The sequence below is a fragment of the Natator depressus genome, chromosome 4 (assembly GCF_965152275.1).
Source record: "Natator depressus isolate rNatDep1 chromosome 4, rNatDep2.hap1, whole genome shotgun sequence".
Taxonomy (NCBI): domain Eukaryota; kingdom Metazoa; phylum Chordata; order Testudines; family Cheloniidae; genus Natator; species Natator depressus.
This window is the reverse complement of record NC_134237.1, coordinates 33,280,689-33,301,690: the sequence shown is the minus strand read 5'-3', so window position 1 is coordinate 33,301,690 and position 21,002 is coordinate 33,280,689. Positions and strand designations below refer to the sequence as shown.

Sequence of the window (21,002 nt, the reverse complement as noted above, 5' to 3'; positions counted from 1 at the left end):
CAATTTTTTCAACCTTCCCTCATAGGTCATGTTTGTACCTTTAATAATTTTTGTTGCTCTTCTCTGGACTTTCTCCAATTTGTCCACATCTTTCCTGAAATGTGGCACCCAGAACTGGACACAATACTCCAGTTGAGGCCTAATCAGCGTGGAGTAGAGCGGAAGAATTACTTCTCATGTCTTGCTTAAAATACTCCTGTTAATACATCCCAGACTGATGTTTGCTTTTTTTGCAACAGAATTACACTGTTGACTCATATTTAGCTTGTGATCGACTATGACCCCCAGATCCCTTTCTGCAGTCCTCCTTCCTAGGCAGTCATTTCCCATTTTGTATGTGTGCAACTGATTGTTTCTTCCTAAGTTGAGTACCTTGCATTTATTTTTATTGAATTTCATCCTATTTACTTCAGACCATTTCTCCAGTTTGTCCAGATCATTTTGAATTTTAATCCTATCCTCCAATGCACTTGCAACCTCTCCCAGCTTGGTATCGTCCGCAAACTTTATAAGTGTACTCTCTATGCCTTTATCTAAATCATTGATGAAGATATTGAACAGATCCGGACCCAGAACCAATCCCTGCGGGACCCCACGCATTATGCCCTTCCAGCATGACCGTGAACCACCGATTACTCTCTGGGAACGATTTTCCAACCAGTTATGCACCCACCTTATAGTAGCTTCAACTAGGTTGTATTTCCCTAGTTTGTTTATGAGAAGGTCATGCGAGACAGTATCAAAAGCCTTTCTAAAGTCAAGATATACCACATTTACTGCTTCCCCCCCATCCACAAGGCTTGTTACTCTGTCAAAGAAAGCTATCAGGTTGGTTTACACAATTTGTTGTTGACAAATCCATGCTGACTGTTATTTATCACCTTATTATCTTCTAGGTGTTTGCAAATTGAGTGCTTAATTATTTGCTCCATTATCTTTCCGGGTACAGAAATTAAGCTGACTGGTCTGTAATTCCCTGGGTTACCCTTATTTCCCTTTTTATAGATGGGCACTATATTTGCCCTTTTCCAGTCTTCTGGAATGTCTCCCATCTTCCATGACTTTTCAGAGATAATTGCTAATGGCTCAGATATCTCCTCAGCTCCTGACACGTTGATTTATGCTTGTGCCCGTGCCCATAGGAAAGAGGGAAAAGGCATTCCTGGTGTTAGAGGAGGGCCATGTTGTAAGTGAGTCTGCTTCAGATGAATAGTTAGCTTGTGTTGCAGTAGACAACCTCTGGCATTCAACTCATACCCTTGAGCAGTCACCACCCACATGTTAAGAATCATTAACTATAACATCCCAGGTTGTTCCCTTCAAGCCAGTCATCTGTTTTTCTTCACTAACTGAAACTACTTTCATTAGGTACACGTTCCTACTTAGCCTCTTCCCTGCAAGGAGCTCCACAGAGGTGCATCTTTGCCAAGCTCCTTGAAGGATTGAGGCCATAGTGTATAGAGTTCCTAAGTTACGTTCTATTTTCGAACAACATTTTGACTATCCACATAATATCTAATAGTGATTATTTTAACTACCGATATTCTGCAGTTTTCGCATTATTGTGAAGTTTCCTTTTGTGTGTGAGTGGAAAGGAATGAAGTGTGTCAGAGGCAGAAGGTAGGATAATGGGAAGCTGATACAAAATGAAGGAAACTGCCTCAGGTTTTCCTGCCTCTTCCACTCCTCACCCCCAAAACCCCCTGGGTTCTATTCCCCCTGTCTGCCGCTGGTTATCACTAGCTTCTCCAAGTTTCCCAGTCACTCCTGCATCTCACAATCTCCTGATTCTGTGAGGTGCAAAAGGACAGACTCCTATAATGCCCTACCCGCTGCTACAGGGCACCCATAACACGAAATAAGTTACCATTTCTCACTGGCAAGAAATGTCATTCATGGAGCTATGCAAAACTTTGTAGCAGTATTTTGTCCTAAGGAAAGGTGCATTGGGTTGGGCACTCGGAGATCACAAGTTTTAGTTCTAGCTCTTCCAATGACCATGTACTTGGTCAGTAGAAGAGAATTAATATTTTTACAGGTGGTCACTAACTGTGTTCTTTTGGGGTCTGATTTGCGCAAGGACTGAGTACTATCATTGATTCAGTTTCAGGTATGAAGACAGATGGTCTAGTTGTTAGGGTGCTAACCTGTGATTTGAGGGAGCTGGGTTTAATTCCCTATTCTGCCACAGACCTTAGGCAAGTCAGAGGGTTAGATTCACAAAGACTTATGGGTCTAAATCCAATATTTAGGCACCACCAATGTTCTCTAAACCACTGTGCAGTTGCTGTCTAAAGTCCCCTAAATGCCTAAGTTTCCAGCAATAGACATGTGCAAAGCTGCTTGAGGCTTGATGCCACCCCAGCTCATTCTTAAGCCCCAGTGAGATTCTCAAACTAACCATTCCCCCTTATCCCTACCTTTCCAGTGGGGGGACTGATCCAGTTGATGGTCTCAGAGCATGCATACTGGTTCAGGCCCTGCACAAAATACATCCAAAAGTACATGCTTGTTAATCTACTCAGTAGACCCATAGTTAGGGCACTTAGCTAGGATGTGGGAAACCCAAGTTCAAATCCATCCTCTGTCTGATGTGGCACAAATACTTGAATCGAGGTCTGCACATCCGAGGTAAGTATCTTGCCACCTGGGTATTTGTGGGGTGGGTGTTCCTCTCCCAGTCTTTCCTTTGGAGCGGTTACACCTTAAATATTTTTTGGAGCAGGGCCTTGAACCTGATTCTCCCACTTCCCAGGTGATGGCCAAAGCACTAGGCTGTAGAGTCACTCTGTTTCTGTGGCCTGGTGATATAGGAGGCCTGAGTTCCTCCTTTCAATTCCCTGCTTGCTTTGCAAACAAGATCTTCCCACGTCCCAGATGAGTGCCCTAACCACCGGAACATGGGATAGACTGAGCTAGAAATACCCCACCACTGCTTGTCCCTGGCTGTCTTTTGTGCAGGGCCCTAACTGGGAGGCATTCTCTGAGAATATCTACTGGCTTGGTTCCCTTTAAGAGATCGTTTGAGAATGCCACCAGGTCTTAGGTGTGACTAGGACTTCAAGCAACTTGGTAGCACCAGCAATTCCCATAGGAGAAAACAATCTAGGCCTCAGTAAATATACCATTACTGTGTGATTGCAGTCATTGATGAGTGAATCCAAGGATTCACTTAGAGTTAACCAATAAGGAATACACAGATTTGAGTATCAGTGAGTTTTGAAAGGTATATTGTCACTTCATTTGGAGCAAATTTTAGATATTGTAAAAAAGAAACTTTTAGTATGGGATTTTCAAAGGAGCCAACAGAAATTTAGGTTCCCAGATCCGTCTGAATCCAATGGAAGTTGCGTACCCCTCTAACTCCCTGATGTTCCTTTGAAAAATACCAGCTTTACAAGACTTGTGACCAACAGAACATTTTCATTAATTAAACATTTAGAAACTTTAAAAAAAACAACCCAAATGAACAGTTCCCAGCAGTGTTTGCAATCCAAATACTGTAGAGTTTTTCTAATTGAGCAAGTGAAACTCAAAGTAAAAATGACTAGAAACTGATTAAACAGAAATGAAATTAAGAGCAAGCAAGAAGTCCTCTTTATTTTTCTTTAGCCTGAGACCCAGCAAACAAAGGGTATCTTACCTCAGTCAGATAAAACTCAACACACAACATGGCTTACTTCAGCATAAGACAATTCCTTTGGCTCAGCTATTCTCCCTTAAAGCTTATTTGTGTCAAGCCCCCTGCCTGATTCTTTCTTTCCCTTTTCTGGAATTCATTAATTCCCCACAGCTTGCACTACTCTGCATAGCCCATCATTATGCACATGTAGCGGTGGCCCTTCCTAAAGAGGAAGGTTAACTTTTCCTTGTCAACACTGAGATAGACCTAATACCCCGATCACAGAGACCTTAACTATGTATTTGCATACTTAGGTATGTTTTTTGGGAGAGGTTGGCAATTAAGTGGAAACTTAACTTGGAATTTCCAAGCTAAGGAAAGACAGTTTTTAGGGGAAACAATCATATTTTCAAGGGTTGGGTGTACTTTGGCTGAAGTGATACTTTATCAGCCTTAACTCCAGGTTTGCAGGCAAAAACTATTGTGAGTCTCATACACACACACTCTCTGTAATAGTTCTTTTGTTTAAGATTCTGAACGATGTCATTACTGCTAAGTTTAGCTGTGTCTATGCTAATACTTTTCAGCACTTCTCCCATCATTAGTCTAGCACCCTTGGTGCAGTTCTTCTGGTGGTAGCCGCAGTGGACTTGCTAGTGTAGACAGGCTACAGGTGTTTTCTACACTGTTCCATCTAACCTTGACAGTTAGACAACATGATGGTAAAAACACTGGCAACTGGTCTACACTAGCATTTCCACCATTGCTGTCACCAGTGGAGCTATACCTGTGCGAGACCAATAATAGGAGAAGTGCTAATGTAGACAAGGCCTTCATGACTTGATTTCAATGGTAGGGTACTGATGGGGCTACAAAGGGCAAAAAATAATCACAACATTAACAAATGTGGTCCGTCATAGCTCAATGTTATGACTCCATTCATTTGATTTATTACAGAAACAAAGGGTGTGAGTTGTGTAGTATAAAAATGTGCTCACATTTTCTTTTTTGCAGCTGATACATTGTATGTTATGACAGTGACATTGGTGTGGTGTTTTCAATTGCAGGGCAAATCCAGGTGGATAGTGGGCCTGCTTTAAATACCAAAGGTACAGTAAAGTGTATTATTTTCATAAAATGGCAAGGTTAAAAAGAGTATTGTGGGCTGTCACACTTTTGGTAATATGGATTGTAAGATATCTTCAGATCTATGGAGACACTAACGTATAGGTGGGAGAAGATGGGAGCAGGACATAGTTGACAGCTTTATCTTTAACATCTTTAGAACAGTAGGTCCAGCTCTGTATTCCTTGTACACTCAATAGTGTTGTTAATTTCAGTAGGAGTTTTGGGTGTACTAACACGGCTGATGTACGTATTCTATGCATTTTAGCAGAAGAAAGGGTGTGAGTTGTTTGCATGTTTTAGAATTTTTCTGCTAGTTGGATGTCCCAATACCTACATCACTTACTAAATTGTTGAGCTAGCCTCAAAGAAAATGCTTAGTTTCAGGCTGATTGCATCATGTATTTAAAAGAAGTGCCACTATGTGCTAGAAATTAAATAGTGTATACAAAAGCATGCACAGTTTTTGCATGAAATTACAGAGGCTGTGTGTTAAAATAACCAGACGGAGAGCTTGTCATTTGCATATGCAGTGTCCATGATTGCTGATATACAATTTATGCATCTGCATTTTTGCAATTTTAAAAATCTGGTCTTTGAGGGTCACATGTTTAAGAATGGCCTCCAAAAGTAAACCCATATGATTGTGCACCCCAATAAGCGTTAATGCAAATCAGATGATTTCATGCCTAATTATCTGGCCTGTGCATGAACTCCTTGTTTATGTTATCAAGTGTACTTTACAGATTGTTGCACATGCTCTACATATGAGTCCTTAAAAAAGAAATGCTGGAATGGATTTCCAGAACTATCACTCAGACGTGGTAGTAACGGAACCCCACCAAATAAAGTGCTGGAATGGCATTCTGGGGTGTTGTAGCATGACTCAAGCCCTGATTTAAGTTTAAATTTGAAAATCTCCCACTGCCTAAGAGATCAAATTTTCTTTTAACAACTGGGTTAGTAATTCAAATACCCTTTGGCTCTCTTTTTATTATAGATGGAGACCAAAACGTCACAGAAACAGATGCCCTTGAGAGAAGGTAAAGGCCTATATTTTAATCAAAACGACTAAAGATGGTAATGGAAGAGAGAGAGAGATGTGAATGTGAAACTCAAAACATTTATGACTTGGAGTTTTTTAAATCTTTGGTAAGAGCCCAAGCTGAGTACCCAAGAAGGCCCCGTAACATTACAGAACATGTGTATCAAACTCCTACATATCACTGAAGTAGTAGTGTTCCTTATTATTTTATTATGGCACCATCCAGAGGCCCTAGTAAGAATCGGAGTTCCTCAGTGCTTGACAGTGAACAAATACATACAGTAGGAAGGAGACGTGGGCTAGATCAGGGGTTGGCAACCTACGGCATGCGTGCCAAAGGCGGCACGCGAGCCGATTTTTACTGGCACACTGCTGCCAGCTGGAGTCCCGGCCGCCAGCCCCACTCAGCCCGCTGCTTGCCTGGGTGAACGGAACCCCAGGCCAGCAGCGGGCTGAGCGGGGCCGGTGACCGGGACCCCGGCTGGGAGGAGCCACCGGACAGAACCCCAGACCAGCGGCTGGCTGAGCCGCTCAGCCCGCCGGCGGCCTTGCTCAGCCCGCTGACAGTCTGGAGTTCTGGCCTCCGGCCCCTTGATTTTTACTGGCATGCTGCTGCCAGCCAGAGTCCCGGCCCCAGGCCCCACTCAGCCCGCTGCTGGCCTGGGTGAACAGAACCCCCGGCTGGCAGCAGGCTGAGTGGGGCTAGTGGCCGGCACCCCGGCTGGCAGGAGCCAGCGGAACCCCAGACCGGCAGCGGGTGAGCCGCTGCTGGTCTGGGGTTCTGTCCGCCACCCTGCTCAGCCCGCTGACGGTCTGGAGTTCTGGCCCCTTGCCAACCAGGGTCCCTGCCCCCGGCCCCACTCAGCCCGCTGCCGGCCTGGGTGAACAGAACCCCCAGCTGGCAGCAGGCTGAGTGGGACCAGCAGCCGGGACCCCGGCTGGCAGGAGCCAGCGGAACCCCAGACCGGCAGTGGGTGAGCCGCTGCCGGTCTGGGGTTCTGTCCACCACCCCACTTAGCTCACTGATGGTCTGCGGTTCCGTCCACCAGCCCCTTGCCAGCCAGGGTCCCGGCCATCAGCCCCGCTCAGCCTGCTGCCAGCCTGGGATACCAGCCACCGCCCCCGCTCACCTCACTGCTGATCTGAGGTTCCAGTGACCGGCCCCCTGCCAGCCGGGGTCCTGGCTGCCAGCCCTGCTCAGCCCACTGCCAGTCTGGGGTTCCATTGGGGAGCCCCTGTAAATGTAAAATTACTGGCACGCAAAAGCTTAAATTAATGAAGACTTGGCATGCCACTTCTCAAAGGTTGCCGACCCCTAGGCTAGATTCATGAAGTGAACGTAGGCATTGCAACACTAACCTCCTTGGCAACCTGCTATCGAGTAGAATTCATGGTCCGAAGTTAGGTACCCGGATTTCCCACACAATGCATGGGGAGAGTTAGATTCCTAAGAATGGGATCCACTGGAGCCAGCAAGCTGATTTAGGAGCTACCTAAGCTAGCCAGGAGTGAAATGCAGAGGAAAGGGGTGTGTTTAGGGCCCAGATCCACAAAGGGATTTAGGTGCCCAAGTTCCTGGTTGAGGTGCTGCTGTGATCCACAAACCCCCTGCTCAGCTGCTGCCTAACCTTGTAGGCACCTAAATTTACTTGGTGCCTAACTTTTGCTGTAAAGGTCTGTTGGTGCAGTACGTTTCTGTCTCTGAGCGTGCACACTGCTGCCTTACTCCAGGCATCCAGATGCCAAAGTACCAGCATGATCCTCCAACCAGGGGAAGACAGTCATTCCCCAACCTCTCTTGCTGGTGGGGTCAACGTAGTAGAAATACTCAGAGCATGCCTACCAGATCAGGCCCCACTTAAAATCCAGCTGGAGGATGAGGAGGTGGTGCTGCTACTCTTACAATGTTCAGCCCAGTGACTGGTTAGAGCACTCGCTCAGGATGTGGGAGACCCAGGTTTAATTCCACCCTCTCTGCCTTGAGAGGGTGGAGGAGAAAAAAATTGAACAGGAATCTCCCACCTCTCTGGAGAGTGCTCTTACGACTGAGCTATGGGATATTCTGGTGGGGGTCTCTCTCAAGCTCTCCTGTTGAAGCCCTTCTGCTTTGTATAAATAGGTATAGTCACTGGGACAGAGAGAATGATAATGACTCTCTAGTCTGGTAGGGCATTCACCACCTCTCTCTAGCCCAATAAATATTTATTTATGCAAAGTGGAACAGCTTCAACAAGAGTGACTGAGGGAGCCTACTTCAGAATATCCAATAGCCAGCTGGTTAGGGCACTCTCTTGGGAATGGGGAGACCTGTGTTCAAAGCAGGGGGCATTCAGTCCTGGTCTCCCACACCCCATGTGAGTTGCCTGGCTATTGGGCATAAAGGGACTAGCTCCTCGTCAGTGCTGTGAGTGGTGCCTAAATGTTGGAGTTAGGCCTCTAATTCCCCTTCTGAATCTAGCTGAAGAATCAAAACATTTTGTAAATGTCAAAATGAACCATTTCTACATTTCCACATTTTTTTTCAACTGAAGCAGTTCACAAAGTCAGCATTAATTTGCCAAAATATTTTGGTCAATCCAAAGCTGCATTTTTTCAGTGAAAAAAGTTTCAGCTGAAAAATTACACCCAGTTCTTAATATGCATGTGTGCGAACACACACACACACCCACCCACCCACCCCACTGCTGCCACTTCCCCCATTACCTGTTTTGGAAGGTCTCTTTGTTCCTAGAGGTGGCTCTGCCCCCAGCCTATGAAAAACAGGTGATGCATGTCAAGTGTAACAGGGATAGGAGACACAACCAGTATGGAACTGCGTGGATGTCACCACAACACAATTCTTTTGGAATTGAGCAGTCATTTGAAATTAGGTTAGTGCATTAATTTTTTTAAATAGAGTATTTGTATTTTAAAAGGATTAAAGTAAAAGGTACATTCCAGATATAACTTTATGGAGGAGGAAAGGGAACTAAGAAATACAATATGTGAACAACAGGCACATATTGCACATGCAGGGAAACAAATTGTCTGAAAAATATATACAATAAAGGAACAAAATTTATATTATATTAATGTCCACTCTATATTAAGCCCTTTCCAAACATGTCGCAGCTGGGAGGGGGGGGGCAGGTCTCTGCTCTGAGGATACTACAAGCTAAAGATAGAAGTGACCACTTCTAACCATTAGAAAAATTCGGTGCTGGAACAGCCTTCCAAGGAGAGTAGTGGGGGGACAAGAAACGTAACTTGTTTCAAGACAGCTTAATAAGTTTATAGAGTTGATAGTATGATAAGATTGCGCACAAATGGCATGTGGCCCTTCCATGACTGCTATTAGTCAATATCTCCAATGGCCAGAGATAGGACATTAGAGGGGAAGAACTCTGAGTTACTACAGATAATTCTTTCCAAAGTGTGTGTCTGGTGGGTCTTGCCCACATGGTCAGGGTCTAACTGATCATCATATTTGGGGTCTGGTTTGAACTAGAATAAATGGTGGATTTGCTGTAACTTGAAGTCTTTAAATCAAAATTTGAGTAACTCAGCCAGAGGTTATGGGCTTACTACATGAGTGTGTGGATGAGATTCTGGGGTCTGCGATGTGCAGGAGGTCAGACTAGATTATCATGATGGTCCTTTCTGGCCTTAAAGCCTGAATCTATAAACAAAGTTGTTGCTTTTTTATGAATCAACTTGATTTACTATAAACACTACAGCAGAAGTGGGTCTTTCAGAGGGACTTAAATGTGGACAGGGTAGAGACTTTGCAGATGAGCTCAGGAAGGTCGTACCATTCATGGGGGCAGTGTGTAAGTGATTAATAAAGAAGAAATACAGGGGAAACTATGCCCAGAGCCAGTTCTACAGCTATTGAGATGACATGCAAGAATTCCATATGTCCTCATACCAGCCATTTTCACAGACTTCATTCAACACCCCTTCTCCAACCATTAGCCCACCCATCAATTAACTTTTCCCCTCATCATCTTTTTTCCTGTTAGATAAGATCCAGGACCCAAATGGCCCTGGTTATATGTTTAGAACAGTCCACAGCATTTCATTGCAAGTTTGTTCTGCTTATCAGAACAATTAGCGCATATATATATATATTTATACATATATGGATTATGGGCTAGTTAGACAAATGCACATACAATATTTGACATATTACAAATACATATACTACAAATGGTGGGGACAAAGTGTGAGAGAAAGTTGCTCCTTCTGGCACATAGAGGCAGCAATATAGGGAATAGCGGCTGAGAAGCAGCCTCCAGCTATGTCTTTGTTTACTGAAAACACGCATGGTCAGTTCTAGGGTGCCAAGTGTGATAGCCCAGGTCGGGTCACACTGCCCTACAACTGGCTCTAGTCATGCTAGCTATTTTTGACAGGTAAGTATTTGGTTTCAGGTCTTCTCAGGTGGAATGTTTACTTTTGTCCTGATTTCATGGGAGAAGTTGTTTAAAACATTGCATATGCTTCCTAGTGGGTGTTTGGAAATAGCTTTTTAGTATGTATCTCAAGTTAGACAGGAATCACTGTTTCATTCCATAAGATAATTTCTTTCTTCAGTAGATTCAGATAAGTTGTATGCACCAAATATTTATGGCTGATATTCATTTTTTTTTAAACTGTGGCCTAGTGTGTAAATTTATCTTTTAGAAGTCCACACCGTTGCTGCTCAAGTGATTTGGAGACTATCGCTGGTTATACCCGACACAGTTTTCCTACTGGTGTAGGTTGAATAATTAAGGGGAAGAAAAATGCCCCATCTTTCTCTACCTTTTTTCCCCGTCCTGATTTTTGACTACTGAGCACGGTGATTCTAAGAGCAGAAATGTTGAATATTACAGACTTGTAACTTAGTCACTGGTATTAAGGACATTTTGATTTCATCTTGCTTGAGTTATTTGTCTCGGGTGAGCATGGACGAAAATCTCGCTCTGTCCCACCAGCATAAGAAACTTACATCGCAATGTTGTCTTCAGAAAGTTATGTGACTATTTAAAATTGCCATGTTCATGTTGCATGTGATTCAGTAAACAGTAACTTCAAACAAAATTCCAACTAGTGCACACTTACATTATCGAAAGGTGTCTGCTCTATAACTTTTAAAATAAGAAGTCTGGCTCAACTGTGAAACATAGAGAATCAGTACTGAGTCCAGACTCCACTTTAATTTATCATAATGTGCCTAGTTATTGCACTGGCAGTCATCTGTCCTGGAATTCAACAGATAATCCAAGCAAACAATTAAAGTTACAGAAACAGCTTTTTAAACTCAGAACTTACTGGCCTTTATCTACTGCAGCCAGTTCTTTAATGAGATTTTTGAATGACTCATTTAATGTGCCCCAGGTTTTCAAATGTGACTAGGGCTTTGGGTACCCAACATCTCTCATCACTCTTGAAAATCTTGGCCTCTGAACATACGTAGGTGAACTAATAATTATTTATTTGTTAATTGAAAGGCATGTTCTCTCTTTGTAACAGCCAACCATTTGATCCAGAAGCACAATACAAAATGAACCACAGGCGAAGAGGGATTGCTTTAATCTTCAATCATGAGCAGTTTTTCTGGCACTTAACACTGCCAGATAGACGTGGCACACTTGCAGACAGAGACAATCTGAAACGCAGGTAAGATGATATTTGGCTGCTTTACAGCAGGATGCTATTTTTAGATAAGTTAAATAAAAATATGCAATTCAAAGTGATTTTTCATGAAGGTTATATAAGCAGCTGTAAAATAACTGATTTCATTGACATAATTGTGACTGAAAGATTTTGCACAGTACCCCATGATAAAAAGAGTTAAATGCTTGCTTCTGCTCCCTTTGAAATAATAGGCAGAACTCCCATTGATGTCAATGGGGACAGGATCAGGCCCTGAGAAAATAGTCTTCCTTACCCTTACCCTGATGGCTGCCTGTACCTCAGCAGTCTAAGTAGTGATCTTAATTTTTAAGATACTTAATTTTTAAAGGCTTTTTAGTATTGTGTAACTAAGCAAACAATATATTTTTCTGTCTCAATATCATGAGGGGGAAAATAGAACACAAATATTTTCATTGGTTAATACAGAAAAAAGATAAACTTGATTGTAACGTCACAAACCGGTAGGAAGTGCTGGGGGAAAGGTAGAGTACCTGAAATTACTTTCAACTCATTTTTTGTAATTGACTAGATTTCAAGCTGATTGTGCCCATTTAATATTGTTTGGCAACATTAGTTCATCTAATATCTCTAATGCATTCAAGCCAAGTGATGGTTGGACGCAAGTGTCTACTGTTGAGATAGAAGTTCTAAACATGAGATTCTTATAATTGTGCTGCTTACGGTAGGAGATAAATTGACTTTTGTTGATTCACATCTTGCACTTCCTGTGATTCACTAAACCAGTAACCAGTTTGAGTAAGTGATGTGAAGTTCAAATCTGTTTAATAACTTATGCCGTCCAATAGCAGAGTAGTTCAAGGTCAGGTTTGTAGGGTAAACAGATGTGCTGTATGATACAATTTCAGAAACCGACTGAAAAGTTAAGGAAGTTAAGAAGCCTTTATTCCTATTCACCTAGCAAGTGCACGTAGTTCTAGCTGCTCGCAGATGCAAAACAGGCAACTGGTAGTTACCAAAAAAGCAGCTTTAGGGAAGCAGGACAGCTCTGTTCCAGGCACAATTGTGCTGTACATCCGTATGTTTATGTGGCTAACTCAAGGAGCCAGTATAGTCTAAGCTTAGCCACATGCTATTTTACAACAATTTAGATATGCAAAGAGGAAGGGATATGTGACTTATAGAAAACACCCTTGTCTCCTAGCACTAGTTGTCGTCCGCTGTGGAGTACCAACAAATTTCAGACTCTGCCGTCACTGACAATATTAGATATAGAGAGACATGGTAGTTGATGTTTTTGATTGGACCAACTTCTATTTAGTGAGAGAGACAAGCTTTCAAGCCACACAGAGCGCTTCTTCAGGTCATCCCCAGACTTGAAGAAAAGCTCTGTGTGGCTTGAAAGCTTGTCTCTCTCACTAAATAGAAGTTGGTCCAATAAAAAAATATTACCTCATCGTCTCTCTAATATCCTGGGACTGACACAACTTTAGCTACACTGCATACAATATTAGATATAGTAATTAGAAACACATGTCCCTCAAAAGAAGTGATAGCAAACCCACTATTCCATTCACAAGAAATGCAGTTCCATAATGAATTTTGTTTTAGCCTATGGAACTATGCAAAAACAGCACATCATGGATTGAGGAAATGAGTAAAAATGGGTAAAGCACCCAGGCTAGGCTAGCATTGACCTGATGTTTATAAAGTAACCAGTTACAAGTGTAGTAGATTAGCACAGAGCTCACAAGGGAAGTGGCTGCACGTATTAACCGAACCAAAAGCTTAATACAGGGAGGTGGCATAGCCCAGCATCAGCATATTTCAGGGCATGATTAAGTTTTTATATTCTGTTTATATTAAATTTCTGATTTGATAGTATTATAACCCTTCAAAAAAAAGTCCAAAATTGTCCAATTTGGCTCATAGTTGCCTGAAAATGAAATAGCATTTTGGCAAAAATGGAAGTTCTACTTTATTTCGCATATTGGTTGGTTTTCAGACAGGTCCCTGAGGGAGTACCTCCATTATTTGTGTTTTCTGTTGCTCTTAACAGAATTCCTATTTCATGAGAATGCCTTCACTTTATAAATGACTTTTTTTTTTGTCCTGTGCATCTTTAAGACACCTCTGGGGATCAGGTTTGGGTACCATTACATAAACTAACATGAATATCTATTCTCTCAAGGAAAAGGTACAAAGTTCTAAAGGGAGCAACAAAAGTGGTGATATTTTTAGCATAACTCAAAAAGGATACTTATTAAAACATGTGTGTTTAATGATAGTTTGACAGAGCTTGGATTTGAAGTCAGATGCTTTGATGACCTTAAAGCAGAAGAGGTTATGCGGAACATTTATGAAGGTAGGAGACCATGTAGTGGGTATGTCTTAGTCTGCTTGCAGGAGAAGTTCTAGATAACAGTGATAGAGAAATACATTCTTAAGACAAGTTCACTGTAACCTGAATTGTTTCCCTTCTGTGATGAAGTCCCATAACATAAAAAGACTAAGGAACAGAAAATATGTAATTTTATACCAGTGGTATCTTCAGTTGTATTATATTGCAAGCGTTGGAATTCCCAAGATGCATCTATGACCAACAGAAGTAATGTTTACTAAGCATCTCTCTAAATTCCAGTAGACTGGAGCCTCAGCTTGTATGGATCAGTGTAGTTCCAGACTTCAGCAGAGCTATGCTGATTTACAGCAGCTGAGACTCTGGCTCAGCATATCTCAAATAGGACTGATTTGAGATTAAATGGCTAAATGTGGTCTTGAGTGGACTAATGGTGGGGTGTTTAATAAATACTGTAAGCTTGCGTAATCATCTAAACACAGTTCCACTATTTTAGTGTCAATGGACAACCACAGTGATGCTGACTGCTTTGTGTGTGTGTTCCTGAGCCATGGTGAAGATAATCACGTTTACGCCTATGATGCTAAAATAAAAGTTCAGACAGTGACAGACATGTTCAGAGGAGACAACTGCCCGAGTCTAGTAGGAAAGCCTAAAATATTTATAATTCAGGTAAGATCTCTGTTCTTGAATTTGTGTACTTTTTTCCCCAGTGGTACAGAGGACAGTTTTTTTTGTGATAACTTCTTTTCATGTGGAAAAGGCGGTGGTTATGACACTTCCAAGAGGCAGCTTGCTACTACCTGCCCTTAGTGAGAGGAAGTTTTGTCTGTGGATCAGCTTCTTGTCTCCATCAGCCTTTGGCAACACACGCACTACCTCTCAGGCCTCCAAAGTCATAACTCTCTCTCTCTCTCTCTCTGCAGGTTAATGATAGGCACATTCCAACTCCATAGTCCTCTGAGCATCCCTCTGGAGTGCTCAGCCCATTCCACTGCATGCTACTCAGATTCGCTACTCCCAAAGCAGCTTACTCAGGTCAACTAGGATCACCACTCTGCTTAACACACAGCAGTTAGAAATGTTTAAAGTGAAAACAAGAATAAGATCATCAAAGAACAGAGATTCAAATAATAGAAATTAAGACTATTGAAAATAAATGGTTACATATGAAACGGTCATAACACACTTTGTCGAGCCTAAACGTAACTCATGGGACATTTCCCGGCCTTCTACATGATAGCTTACCCCAGTGCCTTTTCCCAGCGTTTTTCAACCAAGCTGGCTGAAATCCCACTTTCATAAGATCAAGACTGCAGCTTGTCTTCATGTATTGAAGGATGCTAGGGTCTCTCTCTGCACTCCCAGATATATCAGATGAGAACTTTGATCTTCACCTCTTCTGAATTCTCTTCAAGCTCTTCATTAGCATTTAACTCAATATACTAATAGACTTTTATTGTAAAACACACAATGGTCCACCAAGGAGAAAAACTTCTCCAGACAGGAGCCACTTGTTTCAAGACATGCTGCTTTTAGCTATAAGGCCTAAAAACATATTTTTCAGCATTATAATATACATATTTATATATAAAAAACACATCTGGCAATGACTGACATCCAGTGTGACACAGCTTTAATCAGAGACCCTACGTGACATCTTAAAGTGAACCCAGGGGATCCCTGTCTCTCTATGCCCTCTGCCAGTTGGCATCAAGTAGTCTGTGAGTTACAATTATGTAGCCTGGGTTGGAAAATCTTAGCCAATGTACAAAAGCATTTGAGTATCAGTTAAATTGGATTTTTTGCTATGCTAACTAAAACAGGAAATAATTGTGTAATGAAGCTGCCAATGAGTCACAATGGTAAAATTATACTGATACATGAAAGCCAGCTCAAATCAAGACCGTGTAGGATAGATGGCCAACAATTGTCCAGCAGCAGACACACCATTGCCATCATTTTTGGGGGGAAGAGAGTCAGTGGCCTCAGCTCATATTTTTAGGTGACCACAACTGGAACCTAGATGCCAGACTTAGGAAGGCTAAAGACTGTATGGGCAAATTCCATGAACTACATCTTTGCCCCATCAGATGGTTCCCTCCCAGTCAAGGATGAGGTCCCTTGGCCTGATGCTGTGGGGAGTTTGTACTGCATGACCTGTGCTTAACATTTTTGTGAAAAAAAAACCCTATATTTGGAGCTTGATTAGTCCTGCACTATGTTGGCCTCTCCTGGCCTTTTAGCAAAGGAATTCTTTCTTGCTCCAGTGGGGTCTCAAATTGGCCGCATAACTCAAGATGAGTGACAGTGGCCAGAACCTTCAGGAAACGAGTGGCCTCCATTTGCAACAATCCTGTGCAGACCTGGCTGCAATTTAAAGCTGCCATCCCCTGGATGAACCACTTTATAGCTCCTCTCCTCTAGGGGTGAAACCTCATTCAGACACAGAGTCCCTGCAGAATTAAACCTGCTGTTAATCCAGCATCTTATACTGAGAGTAAATCCACTTTGGATTGTATAGAAGTAAAGAGCAGCAAGCAGGGGAGAAGTTCAGTATCTCAACTGGAAAATTAATTATTTAGGGGCTCCTACTAATGTAGACTCACGCATAAAACAAAAACTAGAGACATAACCTAAAATCAGTTCCACCCTTGCTTTAATTTACAATGCAAACCAAGTCATTAGTCAAAGTAGTACTGAACCCCTTGAAACTTGCATCTTATTGAGTCCCCCACTCTGCTTCACTGACAATGCCAGCCTCATGCACCTGCGTCTCTCACAAGGGTATTCCCACACTTCTTTTCAAGCTGCTACTTACACACAGAACACCCTCCTTGAATTGATCTGTAAAGCTACTCCCTCTTCTCCTTCCAAAAGTAGAGAATAGGTCAGTATGGGGTTTGCTATGCTTTGATATTTCTAAGTTGGTGCCCGGCACTATTAAACAGCTTGCTTTACCAATGAAAGCCTCGGGGACGTACAAGTAGGACAAAAGGTCGTTCTTTCTGAACTTAGTTACATAAATTAAGACCACCTAAACAAACAGGAAGCACTTCTGCTTTTAGAATTTTGTTCGGTGAGGGCTAACTGTACTTGGCAGATGAGAGGATTCAGCAGCTTTTTCTCCTGCTAGGCATGTAGAGGGGATAAACACGATGACCCAGTCATTGTTCCGGATGCAGTGGACAGTATTGTAGACCAGTCCAAGGTCAACGAAACTGAAGTGGATGCTGCGGCTATATATACTTTACCTGCTGGTGCAGACTTTCTGATGTGCTACTCGGTTGCAGAAGGTATGTTGTTATTTTGCACTTAAGTTTCTAGCATCTAACTCCTGTTTTACTAAATATAGTAGGCTTGCAGAGTTTCTTCGTCACACAATCAAAACAAGAATTCAAGTTCCTTAAACTCGCCACTTTGCGTGTCTGCATTAGTAGTGGTGTCTCCTGCACATGGGGTAAAGACTTAAGAATAAATGAAAATATGCCATCTAACTTGCAATTTTTAAATGACTTTGCACCTCGAAGCATACTGATCACATCCCTATCACTGAGCTACCTGTCAGGAGGAAATATTCTTCTACACTTCTAGTCTCATGTCATTTGGATGTGATTTCTTAAACCTCCTCACACAGGTGGGTGCCCTTCCCAAACCATCATATTCCCAATCCTGAAGACTCTCCTGTAATTCACCAGTGGGTGAATTTACAGAATTGTTTCTGCTACTGAATCAATATTGCATTCAACTTAACATTACCTGATGTTGGAAAGCTATACAAATATTAATACAAAATCTTTTTGCAAAATATTGTATAAAGTCAAATGGCAAAATTAATCACGAACATGCAACTCCGTTGTCAGAAATGGAGTTGCACCCATTATAAGTTATGAGGAGAGATTAAAAGACTGGGACTTTTCAACTTGGACAAGAGACAATAAGGAGGGGGGCTATGATAGAGGTCTATAAAATCAGAATGGTACGGAGAAAAAGTATTTATCTCTTCACATGACACAAGAACCATGGGGCTCACCTGATGAAATTAAGAGGCAGCAGGTTTAAAACAAACAAAAGGAAGTACTACTTCACACAACACACAGTCAACCTGTGGAACTCGTTGCCAGGGGGTGGTGTGAAAGCCAAAACTATAATATGTTCAAAAAAGAATTAAATAAGTTCACGGAGAGTAGATCCATCAATGGCTATTAGCCAAGATGATCAGGGATGCAACCCCATGCTCTGGGTGTCCTAAGCCTTTAATTGCAAGAACCTGGGAGTGGATGATGGCATCGATCACTCACTTGCCATGTTTTGTTCATTCCCTGTGAAGCATCTGGCAGTGGCAACTATTGGAAGACAAGGTACTGGGCTAGATCGACCATTGGTCTGACTCAGTGTGGCCGTACTTATTAATCCCAGGTTAAATTTGATTATGCAAACTTGCCAAAGAACTGTTTTTATCTCTAACATCTGAGTACCCAAGACAGCATAAATAGCGCAGAGACGTATATCTAAAACTTATCTGCAGTCCATGAACATGACTGGCAAGAAGAAAATTGTGATATTGTAAGTTATTAACTGTGGCTTCTAGTCTTCATTTAAGGTTAAATGGAGTCCTATGCTCTTATTTCCCAATAGGTTACTATTCTCATCGTGAAACTCTAAATGGCACCTGGTATATTCAAGACTTGTGTGAGATGATAAGAAAGTATGGTTCTTCCTTGGAGTTCACAGAACTTCTCACTCTGGTTAACAGGAAAGTATCTCATCGCAAAGTGGATATCTGCAGAGACATTAATGCAATAGGAAAGAAGCAGATTCCTTGTTTTGCCTCAATGCTGACTAAAAAATTGCACTTCCATCAAAAATCAAAGTAGATATGCCCATCTGAGAATGGCATCTTATTCAGATTCACTCCAAAAAATGGAAAATATCTTCATCACTTAATCTTGTAGTCTAGATCACTGAGTGAAGGGTTGTTCTCTTGTTCAGTAGTTTATAACATGATTTTCAGTGTAGCTAGAGAACTACACAGTTATTCACATCATGCATTTTCCTCAACAGGACTATTTACAAAAATGCTGGGATCAAATTTCAGGAACCATAATTTAAATACTTTTTAAAAACCTTTCTATATTAGAAATTATTGCTTTGTTCTAATAAATCAGCACTGCAGCAACAGCAGTCTCAGGGAATTTTGGGAGAAATAATTGTAACATTGATTTCTATGTAATAAAAATTGCAAGGTGCTCAGATCCCGTGGTAATAAGGGTCATATAAGTCCTAAGAGAGAAAGCACTTTTTAACCAATTTTTTAAAATGTTCTGACTTGCACTTGAATGATACCTTGTCTACTTTCTAACTGCATTATAGCATTTTGACACTTTTTTCACAAAACTTTTAAAACTGCATTAGACTATAAAAGCTGTTTTTTTCCTGCACTGACATTAATTTATAGGGAGTGCAGCTATGGTATGTTTGTAATTTTTCTGTATCTTAAAAAATATGTAACACCTACAACACATTAAAATGTGCAGTGTGTGTTTCACTAGGCTCCAAGCATGTGTGATATTTTGCCTTTAATTTTAGGGGAGGAAACAAACATCTAAGCAGCACTGCTGTATTTGGGTTCTTCCTTACTAGATCAATACCTTCTCTTCACTTAACTTTAAAGAACTGCTGTAGTTAGAAAAATGACAGCATGGGGTTCCATTTATTATCTCTCTAATTTACACAATAACTATAGTCAGTTCACAATCCAAGAGACCTACCATCAATCAAAAAACCAAACAAACCAAAACCACTGATCTTTCTGCCTTTTACTTCATCAAGAATAGTAAACTCAGGTTGCCAAATCTTTTACCCGATAAATTTATTCTGCATTATTTTAAATATCCTTTTAGAAATTTGGAAGTCTTCATTGCTTGGTCAAATATTTTCACACAATCTTTGAATATGGGAAAACAACATCTTTAAATAAAATGTGTATTTAAATTTATAGTACCCTGAACACTGCATGCCAAACTTTAATCTATTACTGTACTAGCACCCTGAGTTTATACTAGTCAGGAGAGCTATGTACAAATATGTTCTTCAGCCCCCTGAAGATGAGCATACATGTCATGCTGTAAAAATTAATACACAATACAGCCTGAATTAAGAAAACTACAGGTGACTGACTTGGTGTCCAAAATTGTTTGTTGTTTTAGATTTGAGGTAACACATATAACGTGGTCACAGCCATGGTTCCCAAATTTAATTACGTTAATTGGAATTCATTTTAACATGGTCCCTGCTATAACGCGGTACAGTGCATGGATCCCAAATCCCGCATTCTAGCGAGGGTCCGGTGTACCATATTATATAGACGCCTGAGACTTAATGTATAGTATATACTGACCTAAGATGGACTAGTTTTATCATTGATTTTATTAATTCAGTATATAAATCACATACAACTTGATTAGGATAAATGATCAAAGCATCTAACAAATGTATTTCTCTAAAATGAAACTGAGCCAGCCCCCCCCCCCATTTGATATTAGATGGAAACTAACCCTGTATGTTCATTCTAATAGTTATCTTTCTAAAAATGTATTCTTGCGGTGTAACTTAAAATCAAATAGTGCAGAGGATCTTAGTGTGTGGTTCAAAGTTTTTGTGCTCTGATTTTGTCAGTTAAGACAGCACAACTGCCAGAAGTTAGAGCCATGGAGAGAGATCCAAGAAACTGTTTCCATAATCCTGGGTCCCTCAGCTTGGGGCCTTAAGCTACTCATTTAAACTTTATATGGTTTAGTTTCCCCATCTGTAAAATGTGGATAATACTTATCCACTTTCATAAGTGGCAAGAGGTTCTGTATGGAAGATGCTGCAGAAGTATAAAAATAGAGTTAGTATCACAAAAAGAGAACCATCTTTTTGGCTCTGATTCAGGATGACTTAACCACATGATTTAAAGTTCATCTCTGTTCAGGAAAGCACTTATACACATGCCTAATTTTAAACATGGACTTTCCTGAATTGGAACATTAGACAGGAGACCTGTTAAAGTATAAAAATACATTTGACCATAAATACCAGAAATCTTTCTATGACATATCAAATTTTTGTTGCTATTCTCTGCTGTTATTAATAGTCCCCCCAAAAATAGTAAAATGCTTCAGTACACTAGAACACCACTCTGACTCTTATGCCCACATCAATTTACTAAAATGGCGAGACAATTTTAT

The 21,002-nt window shown here is 41.3% G+C and overlaps 1 protein-coding gene across 2 annotated transcripts in view; it reads left to right on the top strand.

Moving 5' to 3' along the window:
• PLA2G12A (phospholipase A2 group XIIA) overlaps nt 1-19,586 on the top strand; it is a 39,269-nt gene extending 19,683 nt beyond the window's left edge. The window contains exons 4-10 of one of the 2 annotated variants that reach the window (XM_074950740.1): nt 4,690-4,731; nt 5,748-5,790; nt 11,289-11,435; nt 13,700-13,776; nt 14,267-14,442; nt 16,907-17,066; nt 18,409-19,586. In XM_074950740.1, the coding sequence (XP_074806841.1) occupies nt 4,690-4,731; nt 5,748-5,790; nt 11,289-11,435; nt 13,700-13,776; nt 14,267-14,442; nt 16,907-17,066; nt 18,409-18,647 (884 nt within the window). In that variant the 3' untranslated portion in view covers nt 18,648-19,586. The remainder of the gene's footprint in view (nt 1-4,689; nt 4,732-5,747; nt 5,791-11,288; nt 11,436-13,699; nt 13,777-14,266; nt 14,443-16,906; nt 17,067-18,408) is intronic. The other variant, XM_074950738.1, reaches the window with a different exon arrangement.
• Nucleotides 19,587-21,002: the final 1,416 nt, after the last annotated feature.